A 17,112-nucleotide genomic window follows, 5' to 3' on the forward strand; every position below is an offset into this window, starting at 1 on the left:
ACCTCTGCACTGCGAGGCAGACATGCTAACCAGTTGACCACCGTGTTGACCAGTTTATTTATTTATTTGATGCCTATTTTTTTTCATCTTCATTGCAAAAATTACCCGGATAAAACCCACACAGGCACAGGGAGAACATGCAAACGCCGCACAGTCCAGAGCCAGAATCCAACCCTGCACCTCTGCACTGCGAGGCAGACATTCTAACCAGTTGACCACCGTGTTGACCAGTTTATTTATTTATTGGATGCCTATTTTTTTTTCATCTTCATTGCAAAAATACTTTCTGTAGCGGGGGATCCCTAACCGCTGGGCTGCAAACATGGAGTCCGCCCCAAACAGTTTGGTATTGGGCTGCAGCACAAGTCTTTTCTCCCACCAACGGTCCCACACCGAGTGGTCGGTGTGGCGTGCCTTTTCAAAGAAAAAGCTTATGACATGATGACCAACAGGTGCGACGCTGGAGGACAAGCCCCTCTAATGCCACCAATAAAAGGATAAGTGAAAAAGAGAAACACTACTTGGAGCTGTCTCCATAATAGTTAAGGTATTTATTGTCCTTATTTTAAATTGTATTCTTTTCGAGACAACAAATGGTTAATACAACGAAAGTTACATCCCAATGACCAAATCACAGACCTCTCAGCAGCCAAATTGGATTTGTGATTGACAGTATGGGTGGCGAGAGGAGATTTGCAACGCCCAAGCCTCTGTTGGCTCGCGACAGGAAATACGGCCTCAGGAACAGCGGCTCAGTGGAACATCGTAAAACTGGGTGGTCGTGTTGTCGTTTGACTGATTGTATCAACCCGCCCCCAACAAAAAAACAAAACAAAACATTGGTGTCCAACCAAAACTGCAAAATGAGCTTTCCTGTCATTGTCACTGTAATATACAGTCCAATAAAATATTAGTAGTAGTATTCAATCGTAATTGTTGATTTACAATTGAAATGTGAAAGGTGCAATGAAATTATTTGGTGAGTATGTGGTAAGAAAAAAAAAAACTATATAAAATCCCCCTCTCCCCACTCATACAGGGAAGCGGCTTGAAATCCACTTCAAAGTTTCTTTTGAGAATCTTGTTTCAGTAAATGGGATCATACTGATTTTGGGATACTCGTTGAGACAAAAGTGTCGACACGTCTGAAATTCTGAACTCCTTCCCAGCAGCCATGTTGTTATTGTAGTTCACACGTCTTTTGACAACCGAGGATGAACAAAAACAGGCTGTCACTTTGGCAGCCGTGCGACCCCATGCAGCAAAATTACTGTACGACTGTACTACTGATACTTTTTGGTGGATTCATGTTTATATTGAAAGACGATTCAAGAACAGCCAATGATGAAAAAAAAAACATAAAAACCAAACATTGTGGATGTATTTATTTATTTTTTGCTTGTATAATTTTTCATTGGGCCCGACAGATTTTCCTTTCAGAAAAGAACATGAATATATTCATTCATTCATTCATCTTCCGAGCCGCTTGATCCTCACTAGGGTCGCGGGGGGTGCCGGAGCCCATCCCAGCCGTCTCCGGGCAGTAGGCGGGGGACACCCTGAATCGGTTGCCAGCCAATCGCAGGGCACACAGAAACGAACAACCATTCGCACTAAAACTCACACCTAGGGACAATTTAGAGTGTTCAATCAGCCTGCCATGCATATTTTTGGAATGTGGGAGGAAACTGGAGCACCCGGAGAAAACCCACGCAGGCCCGGGGAGAACATGCAAACTCCACACAGAGAGGCCGGAGCTGGAATTGAACCCGGTACCTCTGCACTGTGAAGCCGACGTGCTAACCACTGGACTACCGGGCCGCCCAACATGAATATAATTATATTAATTTCGGGAGGTATCATTTTGACAGAATCAATGTCCGAAGTCCCTACGAACCGCGCCACGTGTTCAGAGGATCGGAGCGGGGCCATGGCCAGAGTTGCTCAGGCCCTCGCCCTGAGCCTGTGCAAGTACGGCACGGATTCATATATCGGGAAGCGGTGTTCATCTCTCCTCAATATTGGAAAAGCGCTCCTGTGTAAATATGTTGCCCTAGGATACAATGGGCTTTAAAGGATTTCTGTCTCCAAAGAGAAATTAGACAGGTGCTTGAGAAGGGAACTAAATGGAAATGCTTGCTGGAGCATGCAGGGGAAGCGGGGTGCTGCTGTCAACCAGTAAACATCGTCTCAAACTCGCCTCAGTCATTATCGCCAGAGTCAGTGCCAACAGCTTGGATGAGCAGACGGGGGCCTGATGAAGAGCATCCTCTAAGATGATTAGTAAGGAGAAGAACGTTCCCAGGAATGTGGAATTACAGGCAACTCTTTGGTCCCTGCTAAGGTTGCAAAACAGAGCGATCAGCCAGTACTAAATAGTCATTTCATCAGTTGCAATTAACAATTGTAGACTTTAACTTTAGACTCCAAGTTGAGTCAATAATAGATAGATATTTTTGAGCCAACAATCACTGTGAATATAATCTGTGTTTTCTAGTTAATTCATGACAGATTGTTATTCGCTCTTCATCCACTGTAAATAGAATCACCAACAGTATTTTGTGTTGGGCAAATAACCTAATTGCATAGTTTGAGCAAGATGATCACATTCTCTTGATGCGAATGTGTTTGGGATTGGACAAAAGTGGCCATCAGGAGAAAACATCTTTTTTGCTTCACGGGGCATAGATCTGTTTGTTACCCATGAAGCAGTGGAAGGAAATAGCATGTTTTACCAGGATGTAACCTGGCGGCAGCAAATACCAGGAAAACAGCAGGGGCCCCGAAATAGAGCCCTGTGGATCACCATACAATAAAATTGGGAAGTGCTGGTACTCCATACTGGTGCGTACCGATTGACAGTCTCCTTATATTTGTGGTAGTGTTGTACTCAAGACCACACAATTCGGAGCAGTTTTTCTCTTTATTTTCAATTTTCTTTAAAAACATTTGACAGCCAAAACAGTGTTTGCATTGTTTTGTTTTTTTTTTTTATTTCAAAGCACGGCATGGACAGGTTTTCCAATCTTAACACTTTTATTGGAAGTTGAGTTTGAGATAGCAAGGATACCTTGAAAATGTGGTCTCTCGAACAAGTTCAGTCTCGAGTGCTACGACACAAAAATTGGTGGTACCACAATTCATGCTATATTAATGTTGAACATTTATTGTCGCGGCAAAGCAAGAAATCCAAAAGGGTGCGCATGGGGAAACAATATCTTATCTGGGTAACCAAAGTTCCATTTACGCTGGGCTCCTTCCACTTGTCAAAGTTGTTTTTATTTGCAAAGAACTACCTTGCTTCATACATTATTCTCCACGCCGATGAATTTATCTCAGCGGCGCAGACGCTGCGGTACAAAATAATCCTCTGTTATTCGTTTGCAGACCATTTCAAAAGTGGTGATCAATAAAAAGCAGAGAAGCTGAGCCACGTGCTTGCGTGCGTTCACTGATGCTAATCTGCGACTATTTCGGTTGCAGCACCCCACCCAGAATTTGTTGTGGGAACTGTGCTTCAAAATGAGTTCATTCAAAAGATGAATTTTCATGCGGATGGTCCATTCGTCCATCCGATTTCCGAGCATCCACTTGAGGGCCGCGGTCGTACCGGAGCCGATCCCCGCTGTCTTCGGACGGAAGGCGGGTGACACCCTCATCTGGTCACCAGCCAATCGCGGGGCACACAGAGACAAAATAAGACCTCGGGACAATTTGGAGTTCACAATTATCCTCGCAAATGTGGTTTATGTCTTTTAAAATAAAATACTGGCAATAGCGTAGGAAAACCGAGGAGCGTTTTGATTTTATAAAAGCTTGGGTCATGTCTTCAACACTAGCGCGTGCCGCTTACTAAGAGTCGCGCTCTGTTAGTGCACATCTAGGGAGGAGTTCACATGGGCACCACCAATAAGAGGCCAGCAAGATCAGATGGCATTGAAAATAGATGACAGGATGACAGCTGAATTCAAGGTGAGCCGACAGGGCATCGAGTAATCACTCAGTGAGTAGAATGCCGACTGATCCTGTAAGTGATAGAAGGGAAAAGGTCACTGGCGGAGCGCAGCGCATTTGAGGTGGAGAAAAGGTTGTAAAATGCTAAAAGCTTTTTCAGACAGTAGCAACGTGAATCTCCACGATGACGTTGGGCACGATTGCGTTGATAGCATAGGGTGGAAATTTTAAACACCAGAAAAGGGACTTGGAATTTACATACGACAGACTATAGTCCTCAAAATGTTTTTTTTTCTTTGTGGAGTAGTTTTGCAAATCAATGACTTAATTGGAGGATTGACTTTCCAACTTTGTGGAGCATGTTTGTTGTCGTCTGCAGGTTGATCCTAGGAAACTGAAGCAAGAATTTCATTAAACAACACAAATATAACAATTTAATGAATGAACTAGGGCGGCCCGGTAGTCCAGCGGTTAGCACATCAGCTTCACAGTGCAGAGGTACCAGGTTCGATTCCAGCTCCGGCCTCCCTGTGTGGAGTTTGCATGTTCTCCCTGGGCCTGCGTGGGTTTTCTCCGGGTGCTCCGGTTTCCTCCCACATTCCAAAAAAAAACATGCGTGGCAGGCTGATTGAACACTCTAAATTGTCCCTAGGTGTGATTGTGAGTGCGAATGTTTGTTCGTTTCTGTGTGCCCTGCGATTGGCTGGCAACCGATTCAGGGTGTGTCCCCCGCCTACTGCCCGAAGACAGCTGGGATAGGCTCCAGCATCCCCCGCGACCCTAGTGAGGATCAAGCGGCTCGGAAGATGAATGAATGAACTATTGGTTTTCTTTTTTAGCTAACTGCTTCTGCGTAAATGGCATATGGCTTCCTTCGACCTCCCGAATACCTGCGTAGGTGAAGTGGGCCGAGCAATGAGTTTGAGTCTCAGTTTTGCTATCTAATGTGTATTAATGAAGTGCAAAATACTCTTTGTGACGTATTTCGAGCCTTGCGGTATTGTGACACCTTTGTTGACCCGTCCCTGCTTTTTTTTGGGGTCCACTACCATGACGTCAATATGACACTCTGTATAAGGAGAAATTTAAGATATGGAGAAATTTGAAGAAAATGACGTCTCGCGGCAGAGGTTTTTTCGCATGGAGCCCCAGGAGCGATTGCAGGATCGGTTATGGTGAAAGTGGAAGATGTTATCATTGAAGTGAAAGTGACAGCCATTCCACATGTCGATAGTTCTTACGAGGCAGCGAGTAAGACGCAAAAGGCGAATAACTCATAGAATGATAAAGATTGCGCACTAAGTAGAGCGCCTGTTGCCAAGGACACAAAATGTGTGTGCTGCAGTGGGCCAGCCATAAGAAGAATTCTAATGACCCGGTGGAGTAGCAATCGTCCCGCACTTTGGTACCTAACGATAAGTAACGTAGCTGGCTTCTCTTGAGGCTTTAAGACGTGTGCAGTTTCTTCTCATTCCAGGTAGACAAAACCCAGACAAAAAAACCCATGAACCGCTTTCAGACCTTTTGGGGTGTAAAAAATGAATTTGCTGACATTTGACGATCGATCGTTTTCCAATGCATTCCATCGGACGGGCAGTTGATGGACATTTTTCCCCGTCATCGTCGTCGCAGAAATGCCTGAGGCAAGTGGTAGATGAGCTGCAACAGTCTCCTCCGCCGGCCCTTCTATGTTCAATCCATGAGTCAATTATTTTCTTTCGGCTCATGTAAATTCTCTGGCCGCTATTTTCGCGCCTGCGCTCAGCATAAAAACCGACACATTTTGATTTTCCCGCCGTGGGAAATGTATTTTACCATGCGTGGGGAGTTGGAGCAGGTCTAAGTTGTGGCGCAGGCAGCATAAGACGATTTTGATGAATTCAACCGAGGTGCAGCCAGACAGATCATTTGCTCCGTTGGAATGTGTGGTGGATATCACTTCACTCGATTTCATTTATAGACATAACAGTGCACATCTAACCCTCTGGGTAAGACCTACATACCTAAAGAATGACGTCCAAAGTTGCGCTTGGTGCTAGAATTGCAAAAATAGGGTCCTCTGTCTATGCGCCACTTGATAGTTTGGTCTTGCGTGAGTTCCAAATTCAAACTGCCACGCTTTGGCACATGACCTTCTTGAACAACAAAAAAAACAGAATAGTTTCTTTTTTATTGTTCTGACTGTTTTTACTAAAAACAATGATGTAAAATAGCCGCCTGGATGGGACGGGTTTGGACATTCACATTCATATATGACTCGATGTGGCAGAGAGATTAAATGAATAGACAAAAAAACGTACATTGTGTACTGTTCAAATGTATTATCTTTCTGCCATTGTGACAAGATATCGTTTGGAACAGTTTGTGCTTGACTCTTATACTATCTTGTTATCTCATGTGGTGATGGGATGTAAGGTCAGTGCTATACTGCACAACAACTGAATCCCCCCAATAAAAAGACCTTCACCTTACAACAATAATAATAATATTCATTAATTCATTCATGTTCCGAGCCGCTTGATCCTGACTAGGGTCGCGGGGGGTGCTGGAGCCTATCCCAGCTGTCTTCGGGCAGTAGGCGGGGGACACCCTGAACTGGTGGCCAGCCAAACGCAGGGCACACAGAAACGAACGACCATCCGCACTCACACTCACACCTAGGGACAATTTAGAGCGTCCAATCAGCCTGCCAAGCATGTTTTTGGAATGTGGGAGGAAACCGGAGCACCCGGAGAAAACCCACGCAGGCCCGGGGAAAACATGCAAACTCCACACAGGGAGGCCGGAGCTGGAATCAAACCCTGTACCTCTGCACTGTGAAGCCGACGTGCTAACCACTGGACTACCGGGCCGCCCTAATAATAATAATAATAATAATAATGGTTTATATTAATCATCATACTTATACAGTATACACATGTGCCAAATGCCCTTTGTTGCCTTTTTGACATTCTTATTGAAGTGCATGGTTTGGTGTGTACATGTGGCGGCGGTGGGATGGCTATTCGCCGTACCTCCTAATGTGTCCTTCTTGAAACCTAAAATCATGAGCTAATCCCTGAAACTGCCATCCGGATCTTGACAAGCCCACCGGTTGCCTCCCGGTGTGGAATTTGCCACCAGGTGAGAGAGATTGCCTTTAATCTTCTCTCATTACAACCTCCAATTTTGCAAGCTAGACACTTCCAGATCAAGTGTTTAACACGCTAACGCCTGCTTCACAGGGGGCAATACTCAAGCGGCTGAATACAAACTTTTCTTTTACTTTCAAAATTCTGCTTTTTTTCCTTTTCATTTAAAAAAAAATAAAAATCATAATAAATAGGGGGTGGGGCATGAGTTCCAGTATGCATTAAAGGTGCCAGTAGTCCTCTGGACATGTGAGCATAAAAGATAACTGTGCTTGATGGCATCTCAGAATCCTGACACGCACAAAAAAAAAAAAAAATCAGAAAAAAATATGAAATAAACAAAGCATCACAAAAAATGGCCCAAAAAATATTTCATGATGATTAAAATAATTAATAATGCATGTCTCCCAATTTTCTTAGTGCTGTCATTATTTTTTCACCATTATTAATGAAAAAAGGTTGTACTTTTTTAGGTTTTTATTTGTTTTGATTTATTTTTAAAAGAGGATTTTGTTTTTCCATGGTCAGACTTTTTAACGTCTCGATTGCAAGCACCCTGATTCAAAGTTATCTGCGTGCCATTTTTCAATGAGCTGCGGACAAGGTTGCACCCAGTCTACAAATTCCTGTTGGAAAACTTGAAATCATTGGCAGTAAACAGTCAGGTGGTATGTTGGGCGCTGCCATTCGGGCCGAATCCGTCATGATTCGGTTTGGGACCAACGGCTACACACCTGTTGGTCATTAGGTAATTAGTGCTTTAAAAAGGACTCCCAGCCCGACCGCTCATTGTCAGGTCATTGTTGCTCTTGGCTACTGAAATGTTTGTTTGTTTGTTTGCTTGCAACTGTCATGTTTATTTCTGTCCTTTTTCTGTTCCTGTTAGTTTTTTGCCACAGTCATGGTTTTGTTTTGCTACTTTGGATTAGTTTTGGTTGTTAGCACTTTGTTTGTTTTGGATTCAGTTTTCTCAGTTTTATTAAATATAATTCGTCAAGTTCACCCCGCTACCTCTCGCCTGCCTGCTTTTTGGGGTCCACCACCACCTCGCAAACGTGACAATCAGAATGTGACTGAAATGAGCTTTAAATCGAAACATTTGTCAGTGTTTGAAATGGCACTGAAAAAAGAAATGATGTGTTAAATTGATGACATTAGATTTCATGAAGGGGTTGCACGAAATATAATCATCTGGATCCAGATCCATGTTCTAAATCGACTCCATATTTGGATCTCGATGATGCTATTTCAAGCAGCTGTTCAATGAAATCAAATAGAGTAAATTCAATAAAAAAAATTTTTTTCAATGAGCAGTGCCCCCCCCCCCCAAAAAAAATCACGCAGTGTATAAAAAAAAGTGTTGAAATGACCCAATTTTATTTCATCAACGGGTTGCACAAAATAAAATCATCTGGATCCAGATACAATTTTGAAACAGATTATTTCAATCACAGACGGTTAGGAGAACCTCCGCCTCCCGCTCAAAATCAGCTGGGAAAGGCGATCCTAAAATGATGAAAAGCCATTTTTGAAAAACGACGGCCGTACGGACCATCCGACCAGTGTCTCTTTTACGATGAAGTCGGAAGGTGTGCGGCTAAAGAGTTCAAAGAGCCCTCAGCCCTTACATGTCATTGATACTGTATCCCATGAAAGCAGCTTTAATACGGAATACGTTGGTCTTGTGTGAACGAGCGATTGAAAGAGTCAAGTTGCCAGCGCTTTGTGACATTCTGATGTCTTCATGAAACATCCGCGACGTGACATGCAAAGAGCCAAAAGCGATGGCTTCATCAAAGTTAGTTGGCCGCACTCGCCCCAAGTTTGAGCAAACTACGTCTCAAATCCTCCGATATCAATGAGCGGATGTTCACAAGAAGTTTACGTTTGAAGCCCCCAATGCATATTCCGAGCCGCATCAAAAAATCGGACCGATTTTTCTTTAATATGGAAGCTTACAGGAAAAGGAGCTTTCGCACAAATCCCAAGCGTCTCAATTAATATTTATATTTGTCCATCGCCTCAAACTCTGCCTTGCAGCGTTCATTAAATTATCATCAGTTTGGGCCGAGATTTTTTTTATGCGTCGCATAGTGCCGTGCTTTTCTGTTGTAGCGTGTTGTTCAAATCCTCAAATGAACACGTCGATTGTTTTTTTGATGACGTGACACGACATGACACACAAACACGAACCGACGGCGTCAACAAATTGGGGGAAGGCCATTCAAACGCTTGTTTGTCTCCCGGTTTATTTTGCATCAGCTAGCGATGCGAGAAGTTGCCTTCGGCGGCCCCGAACTCCGAACACCCTAAGCGTGACATTCTGCACAATTAGTGGTTGTCCTGCGAGGTCTCCGACAGCACGACCAGGAGGCGCGCGCTACCTTTTGCGCTAGTCGCGGTGTTGCTAAAACGCACGGCGGCTATGTTAATTAACGTTTCGAGCCAGAAGCTCCTCCTCACTGGCGTCTCATCCCTCCCTCCCCCGCGCTGACCCGGGGAGATTGGAAAAGACGCCTGGCGGCTCCCGAGAGGCTGAGCCTGTCAGGTCTGTCGCTTTCTCTCGTGACACGAGCGCAAGCGGAGGTGTTTCAAATGCCAAAGACGACGCCATCGCCTGGTGACTGAATACGAGTCCTGTCCGTCAGCGCGTTTTGTCTCTTCTCAGAGAGACCCCCGGAAGCAAAGCCGAGGCTAATTGTTCGGGGATGAATTACCCCGATCCCACCAGATTAAGCGACATGGCTTCCGCGTGAAATTGAGTCCCGCGTTACCTGGAAATGTACTTTTGCCGCGCAGGTTGTCACAGCAGCGGAGGGCTTTTCGAACGCGGCGCTAATTTGAATATTCATTCATTCATTCATTCATCTTCCTAACCGCTTGATCCTCACTAGGGTCGCGGGGGGTGCTGGAGCCTATCCCAGCTGTCTTCGGGCAGTAGGCGGGGGACACCCTGAATCGGTTGCCAGCCAATCGCAGGGCACGCAGAAACGAACAACCATTCGCACTCACACTCACACCTAGGGACAATTTAGCGTTTTCCATTTACTGGAGTACCCGGAGAAAACCCACGCGGGCAACACGCAAACTCCACACAAGGAGGCTGCAGCCGGAATCAAACCCTGTACCTCTGCACTGTGAGACCTGACATGCTAACCGGTCGACCGCCGTGTCTTGGCATACTCATTCATTCATTCATACATCTTCCGAACCGCTTGATCCTCACTAGGGTCGCGGGGGGTGCTGGAGCCCATCCCAGCCGTCTCCGGGCAGTAGGCGGGGGACATCCTGAATCGGTTGCCAGCCAATCGCAGGGCACACAGAAACGAACAACCGGTCGCACCCACACTCACACCTAGGGACAATTTAGAGTGTTCAATCAGCCTGCCACGCATGTTTTTGGAATGTGGGAGGAAACCGGAGCACCCGGAGAAAACCCACGCAGGCCCGGGGAGAACATGCAAACTCCACACAGGGAGGCCGGAGCTGGAATCGAACCCGGTACCTCTGCACTGTCAAGCCGACGTGCTAACCACTGGACTACCAGGCCACCCCTATATGGTTTTATTTTATTCATTCATTCATTCATTCATTCATTCATTCATTCATTCATTAATTAATTCATCTTCCGAGCCGCTTGATCCTCACTAGTGTCACGGGGGGTGCTGGAGCCTATCCCAGCTGTCTCCGGGCAGTAGGCGGGGGGACACCCTGAATCGGTTGCCAGCCAATCGCAGGGCACACAGAGACGAACAACCATTCGCACTCACACTCACACCTAGGGACAATTTAGAGTGTTCAATCAGCCTGCCACGCATGTTTTTGGAATGTGGGAGGAAACCGGAGCACCCGGAGAAAACCCACGCAGGCCCGGGGAGAACATGCAAACTCCACACAGGGAGGCCAGAGCTGGAATCAAACCCGGTACCTCTGCACTGTGAAGCCGACGTGCTAACCACTGGACTACCGGGCCGCCTTATTTGAATAGATTTTTTAAAAAATCCAAGTGCGTCAAGAAAAGTCACAGAAATGCGATAACATTTGTATGCAGGCATACTCGAGATCAACAAGAGTGAGCGCGCTTCCTCTCTGCCGATCTGCATAATGATATTTGTTTGCACCGTGTTTGTTCTCCCTTTGACACGAAGCTCAAAGTGATGAGATGCAAATTTCATGGTTTTTAGAATGAGAGGCTCATGCTGCGGGTTCCTCGAGTGAATACGGAGCAAAGTCATCCATGCTAAGTAGAGAAAGTATTTTCGCACGGACCTGTTGTATCCGGCTCACAGCGCATGAGGAATTTTTTTCAAAGTCAGACTGGAATAGGAAACAGCTTTGTACCTCTGTTCAAACTGTAACTGCGCTTAAACACTTGCTTAAATTCCGAGGCCAGGCTCAATTTCCGTATGTTATGCTCAGAAGAGGGCGCCCCGGTAGTCCAGTGGTTGGCACGTCGGCTTCACAGTGCATCGGTACCGGGTTCGATTCCAGCTCCGGCCTCCCTGTGTGGAGTTTGCATGTTCTCCCCGGGCCTGCGTGGGTTTTCTCCGGGTGCTCCAGTTTCCTCCCACATTCCAAAAACATGCGTGGCAGGCTGATTGAACACTCTAAATTGTCCCTAAGTGTGAGTGTGAGTGCGAATGGTTGTTCGTTTCTGTGTGCCCTGCGATTGGCTGGCAACCTATTCAGGGTGTCCCCCCGCCTACTGCCCGAAGACGGCAGGGATAGGCTCCAGCACCCCCCGCGACCCTAGTGAGGATCAAGCGGCTCGGAAGATGAATGAATGAATGCTCAGAAGAACAGCGGGATCTTTTTTTTTTTTTGGGAGGGGGTTGGGGTGGGGGGGTCCGCCATATTGCCATTTCATAAACCCGTCCACCAAAAAGTCTGTTTAAGAAATGAAAAAAAAAAATCCACAAGGGCTGAGTAATAAAATGTCAAGCTTTCAATTTTAACTGGAATGAAAAACAATTTGATTTCCTATAAATAAATAAAAGAAAACAATACATTGTGATATGTTTCAGATTTTGAAATGTAGCTTTTGGAAATATCGGTTTATTCGGAGAGAAGGCCATCTATTGTCAAATCCAAGTGCAAGAATTGCAAAAAAAAAAAAGAAAACGACTGTTTTGTATGCTAAGCTCATTGCAAAAAAAAAAAAAACAACAGTTTTGTACGCTAAGCTCATATCATCATTCAAAATGGATTCCTCTCTTACATTATGCACGCAAATAGTGACTCTGTTTATTTCATCGTGCATTCGGGCTTTTTGAGGATATTTCTTTCTTTCCAGCCTGGTTTCTGAAAACCAATATCTCCTAATCATACCCAAATTGTATTTCAGTCTTCCCGGAGTCGAGTGCAGGAAAAAAAGAGCAATCGGCACACGTGGACCAAAGCCTCGGCACTATTATTTGAAAGAAAAGAAACATCTCTAAGTCAGTGGAATCGTTTGCTGATGTTTCAGACACGCCAATCCGAGCAGCTTCTTTAGCTTCACGATTGAACGGCAATTTCATGAAACTATTCATTTATTTATTTGTGCGATCTATTATTTAGTGAGAGCCACACTCGCATTTTTGTCCCTAATTTCTTCCTGTGACATTTCATCACGCCAGTTACATTTGATTTCCTCTAAGCCACCAAATACTCATCCTGGAGACTTTGAAATGAATGTTTTCACCCTTACCATCTCAAGAGCTGTCCGACTATTGCCTTGAGAATTCAGGGGCTAGCAATCGTGCTCCTTAAAACCCATCAAGACAACAATGCTTGTTTTCTCCAATTTAATTTTATTTTATTGTTATTTTTTTGGGAAATGACTGCTTGCGGAGGAAAATGAGCCCAAGTGAACAGCGAGGCATGATGTAAGAACCGCAGCAGATGGGTTTTAGAGAAGAGGAAAAGAGTAAACCTATCCTATCGGGGGAGTGGGGGAGGGTTGGGGGGCATATGCGACTTGGATAGCATCCCAACCCGTGGCGCGTAAATACGGCAGATGTTTGCTTGACGATTGCTGCACTCCAAAATGGAAACTAGAAAGTGCAAAGTAGATCACTACAAAGTAGAAAAAATAAGATTATTGTTGTTTTGAATTTCCTCTAAGATCATGCCGATTCAAATGTTTCGTATTCCACATCATTGAGTTCCTTGGACATTTTTACATTTTTTTTTTAAGAATCCAAACATTCAATCCCAGATTCATCTTTATGTATTTTTTTTCTCCACATGGTAGGGTAAAGAAGCGTCTGAAAATGGCTGGTCCTGACTGTGTAATGCATTTGACTTTGGAGTCGGTCAGTCCTCCATGAAGCGTCTCCAGTTGGTCCAGAATGCTGCTGCTCGCCTCTTGACTGCTACCCGTAAGAGGGAGCACATCACTCCTACTCTGGCATCCCTTCACTGGCTCCCTCCACATTTTAGAGTTCTTTTGAAGATCCTATTATTCATTCATTCATTCATTCATCTTCCGAGCCGCTTGATCCTCACTAGGGTCGCGGGGGGTGCTGGAGCCTATCCCAGCCGTCTTCGGGCAGTAGGCGGGGGACCACCCTGAATCGGTTGCCAGTCAATCGCAGGGCACACAGAGACAAACAACCATCCACGCTCACACTCACACCTCGGGAGCACCCGGAGAAAACCCACGCAGGCCCGGGGAGAACATGAAAAACTCCACACAGGGAGGCCGGAGCTGGAATCGAACCCGGTGCCTCTGCACTGTGAAGCCAACGTGCTAACCACTGGACTACCGGGCCGCCCTAAGATCCTATTATTTGTTTTCAAATCTTGAAAAGCTCTCTGAGCTTCTTTGCCCGTAACGCTACTGCCCGATGTCTCGGATCTGCAAACCAGACCCTATTAGCCGTTTCTGTCGCCGGTCCTTTTCTTTGGAAAGACCTTCCGGTAAATGTTCAGCAACCCTCATTGCCTGTCTTTAAACCTCATTTTTCTTCTTTAGCTTTTGACTCAACATTGGACTTGATTTTTAGATTGACCGTTTTTGTGCTTTTTACTGTCTTTATTATGTTGTGGCAGCCCGGTAGTCCAGTGGTTAGCACGTCGGCTTCACAGTGCAGAGGTACCGGGTTCGATTCCAGCTCCGGCCTCCCTGTGTGGAGTTTGCATGTTCTCCTGCGTGGGTTTTCTCCGGGTGCTCCGGTTTCCTCCCACATTCCAAAAAGATGCATGGCAGGCTGATTGAACACTCTAAATTGTCCCTAGGTGTGAGTGTGAGTGTGGATGGTTGTTCGTCTATGTGTGCCCTGCGATTGGCTGGCAACCGATTCAGGGTGTCCCCCGCCTACTGCCCGAAGACAGCTGGGATAGGCTCCAGCACCCCCCGCGACCCTAGTGAGGATCAAGCGGTACGGAAGATGAATGAATGAATGAATGTTTGTTGTTTTATGAATTCTTTCTGCTCCATGTGCAGCAATTTGCCTACAGCACTTGATTGTTTTAAAGAGCTATGTAAATACAGTTGAGTTGAGAGTTGAGTTTTCGGGAAGGGTTTAAAGTGACCTAGGAAATGACGAGCTGTCAACAAGCAATTGTTGACAGCTCCGAGTTAAGGCCTACGACGGATGTCACAGTATCAGCGATGATGCCCCCGTGATGTGACTCAGTTGGAGTTGAGGCCTTTAAAAATGGGTCGCCGTGACCTTTCCCTTGGGTACGCGAGCTGTCCGGTAGAGAAGAGCCGATGCGGGCTATTTGCACTGTGGCCATTATGCCGTTTTCACCGCATATTCAGCATTCATTGCTGTTTAGTGCCAAAAGCTTTGTTAGTCACTGCTTTTTGATGATCGGGGCTGACGGGTTAAGCAATGTCGACATTAATGCTGAACAACCTCTCGTGTTGTCCCGATTGTGGCCGGCGGTATTCTTTGGCTTTTGTTTTAGAACACGAGGATGGTCATAAAACACTTTATCGGCTAGAATAAACGGGGTCAACATGCCCATAAATGGATACAGGACACTATCCGAGCTGAAGTCTGCAGTACAAGAAAAAGAAAGAGACGGCTATTTTATTTCTTTGCACAGTCCTTGTGTCATTTCCACTTGGCCGGAAATAGAAATGATATTGATATTTCGTAGGGCGGATGTTGAAATATGTCTGATTGCCCTTGGGGGACTTGAGCTGCCCTTTAAATGAAGACTCGGAACAATCAAATACGATGAATTTTTATTCTTCTTAATCATGAAAAGGATGTGGGGGGGGGGGACTAGGGGGGGGGCACGGCGGATCCAGAGTTGATTAAAGTGCGGCTGAGATTCATTGAATCTGGCTCAGAGCTCAAAGGAGTGGTTTAAATAGTCGTTCATTTAACAAAATGTTACCTTCTTAATGGGTAGGTAATAAGATGGTCTTTATCTTTTATGGAAAAAAAAAAGTGGAGTCGTCTCACAGCATGATGTATGCCTTTTAAAAGGGAGCTACTTTGAGCAAAGGCAGCGGGCTCGAAATACCATGAGAGAGATCAAACATTTGATCATGACTCCAGTCCGCCGTGACGCTTACCTGCAGGCTCCGAGTACAACCGGCAGTTGGCGGCATAATAAATTGCTTCAACTGCAACCGACTGTTTTATGCGTCTTCAAACCAAGATCGAAAGAAAACCGGATCAATGACAGTCAAGTTCACTCACACCTCGCAGATGTTCTCTCCCAAGGCCACGAGTGCCGTTTGTGGAATTAATTGCATCTTGATGGACCGTAAAAAAAAAAACGCAATCCTCAATATAACCACACCGGAGCAACTAATATTTTCCTAACCTAGATAAATAAAGGTTAATCGGGAAAAAAAACAAAACAATATGAAGAGCAGCACCACACCCTTCCTGTCTGGATCTTCTGATACCCCATTTCCACCCAGAAAAAAAAAAAAACAGGGCCGCTTAGTTGGTGCTGAACAAGTTCTTACCAAGCGTTTTGAGATAAGAGCATCCCCGTGGAGCGAATCGGCCTCCGACTCGCTAGCAAACAAAGCAAGACAAATGCGTGCTGCAAATACAGCAGCCGGCTGGCAAAATGCGTGCACGTGTGCTCCAAAACAGTTTTTTTTCAAACCCTGTGTGTGCCGCGGTAAAATATCGAAAGTTATCGTGTAGTACCCTCCTATACCACTGGTGGCAGCAACGGCTAGGAAATTGCCTTGTGTTTCGACCACTAGAGACGAGCGAATTTGTGCCGCATGAATGCAGGACAACAGTGAAACAATAAATATGAGAGATTATAAATTATTTTTTTTATAAATTATAATTAATTATAGTATATTAATATAATTATAATTAATTATAAATTAATGTATAAATATAATTTTTTTCTTTGTGCTCATTTGATTCCAATTCAAGCTCTTATAACGTCATTCTTCAATGTTAAAAACGGTCATAATAACAATATAATACGTTAATTGTTGTTTTTTTTTCACATTTTCAGCTAGTGGTGTGCCACGAGATTTTTTTTTAATGAAAGAAGTGTGCCTTGGCTCAAAAAAGTCCGCTGCTGTTCTCACTCTTGCAGCTCCCGTGGATGAAAGCGATTATTGCAACTGCAATCGAATCCAGTCATGAATTCGCTCGTCGGTTTGACGTGGTGGGTTAAAGTGTCGGGCGGACGTGTTTACGGGTCATCTAAAGTGAAGGGTAAGAATAGCGGGGACGATTTTATGCATTTCTTGGCACACAGGACAGCCACCTTTAGGCCACAAAGTATATCACATCCAGAGTAATGTCATTTAGACCTTGGCAAGCTTCTTGTGGTCCTCTCGGGGGACTCTCTCGCCTCCACAAGGCCTCTCCTCTTCTCTCCGCCTTCTGCCTCCTGTTTTCCTCCACACCTTGGCAGCATTGTTGTTCTCCCGCCTCCTCCCCATTTCTCACATCTACTTCTGCAAACACCACTCATTGTGCTTCTGGTTCTTTTTATCCTCCTCCGTCGCCCCGTCGCTTTGTCCATCCCCGGCTCCCGGAGCAGCGGAACGCCATTGGGCGTCGTCACAAAAAGCAGTGGCGTGATCCAGAAACCCCAT

At 45.3% G+C, this 17,112-nt stretch overlaps 1 protein-coding gene across 7 annotated transcripts in view; it reads left to right on the forward strand.

Annotated features, from left to right (window-relative positions):
* Positions 1-17,112, forward strand: part of LOC127599008 (protocadherin-9) — a 174,901-nt gene that overhangs the window by 141,124 nt on the left and 16,665 nt on the right. For 3 of the 7 annotated variants that reach the window (XM_052062621.1, XM_052062623.1, XM_052062622.1), the window contains one exon: positions 13,321-13,512. The exons of the other annotated variants lie outside the window; for them this stretch is intronic. In XM_052062621.1, the coding sequence (XP_051918581.1) occupies positions 13,321-13,325 (5 nt within the window). In that variant the 3' untranslated portion in view covers positions 13,326-13,512. Of the gene's footprint in view, positions 1-13,320; positions 13,513-17,112 lie in introns of those variants that run through there. 7 annotated transcript variants of the gene reach the window in all.

The sequence above is a fragment of the Hippocampus zosterae genome, chromosome 4 (genome assembly GCF_025434085.1).
Source record: "Hippocampus zosterae strain Florida chromosome 4, ASM2543408v3, whole genome shotgun sequence".
NCBI classification, from domain to species: Eukaryota; Metazoa; Chordata; class Actinopteri; order Syngnathiformes; family Syngnathidae; genus Hippocampus; species Hippocampus zosterae.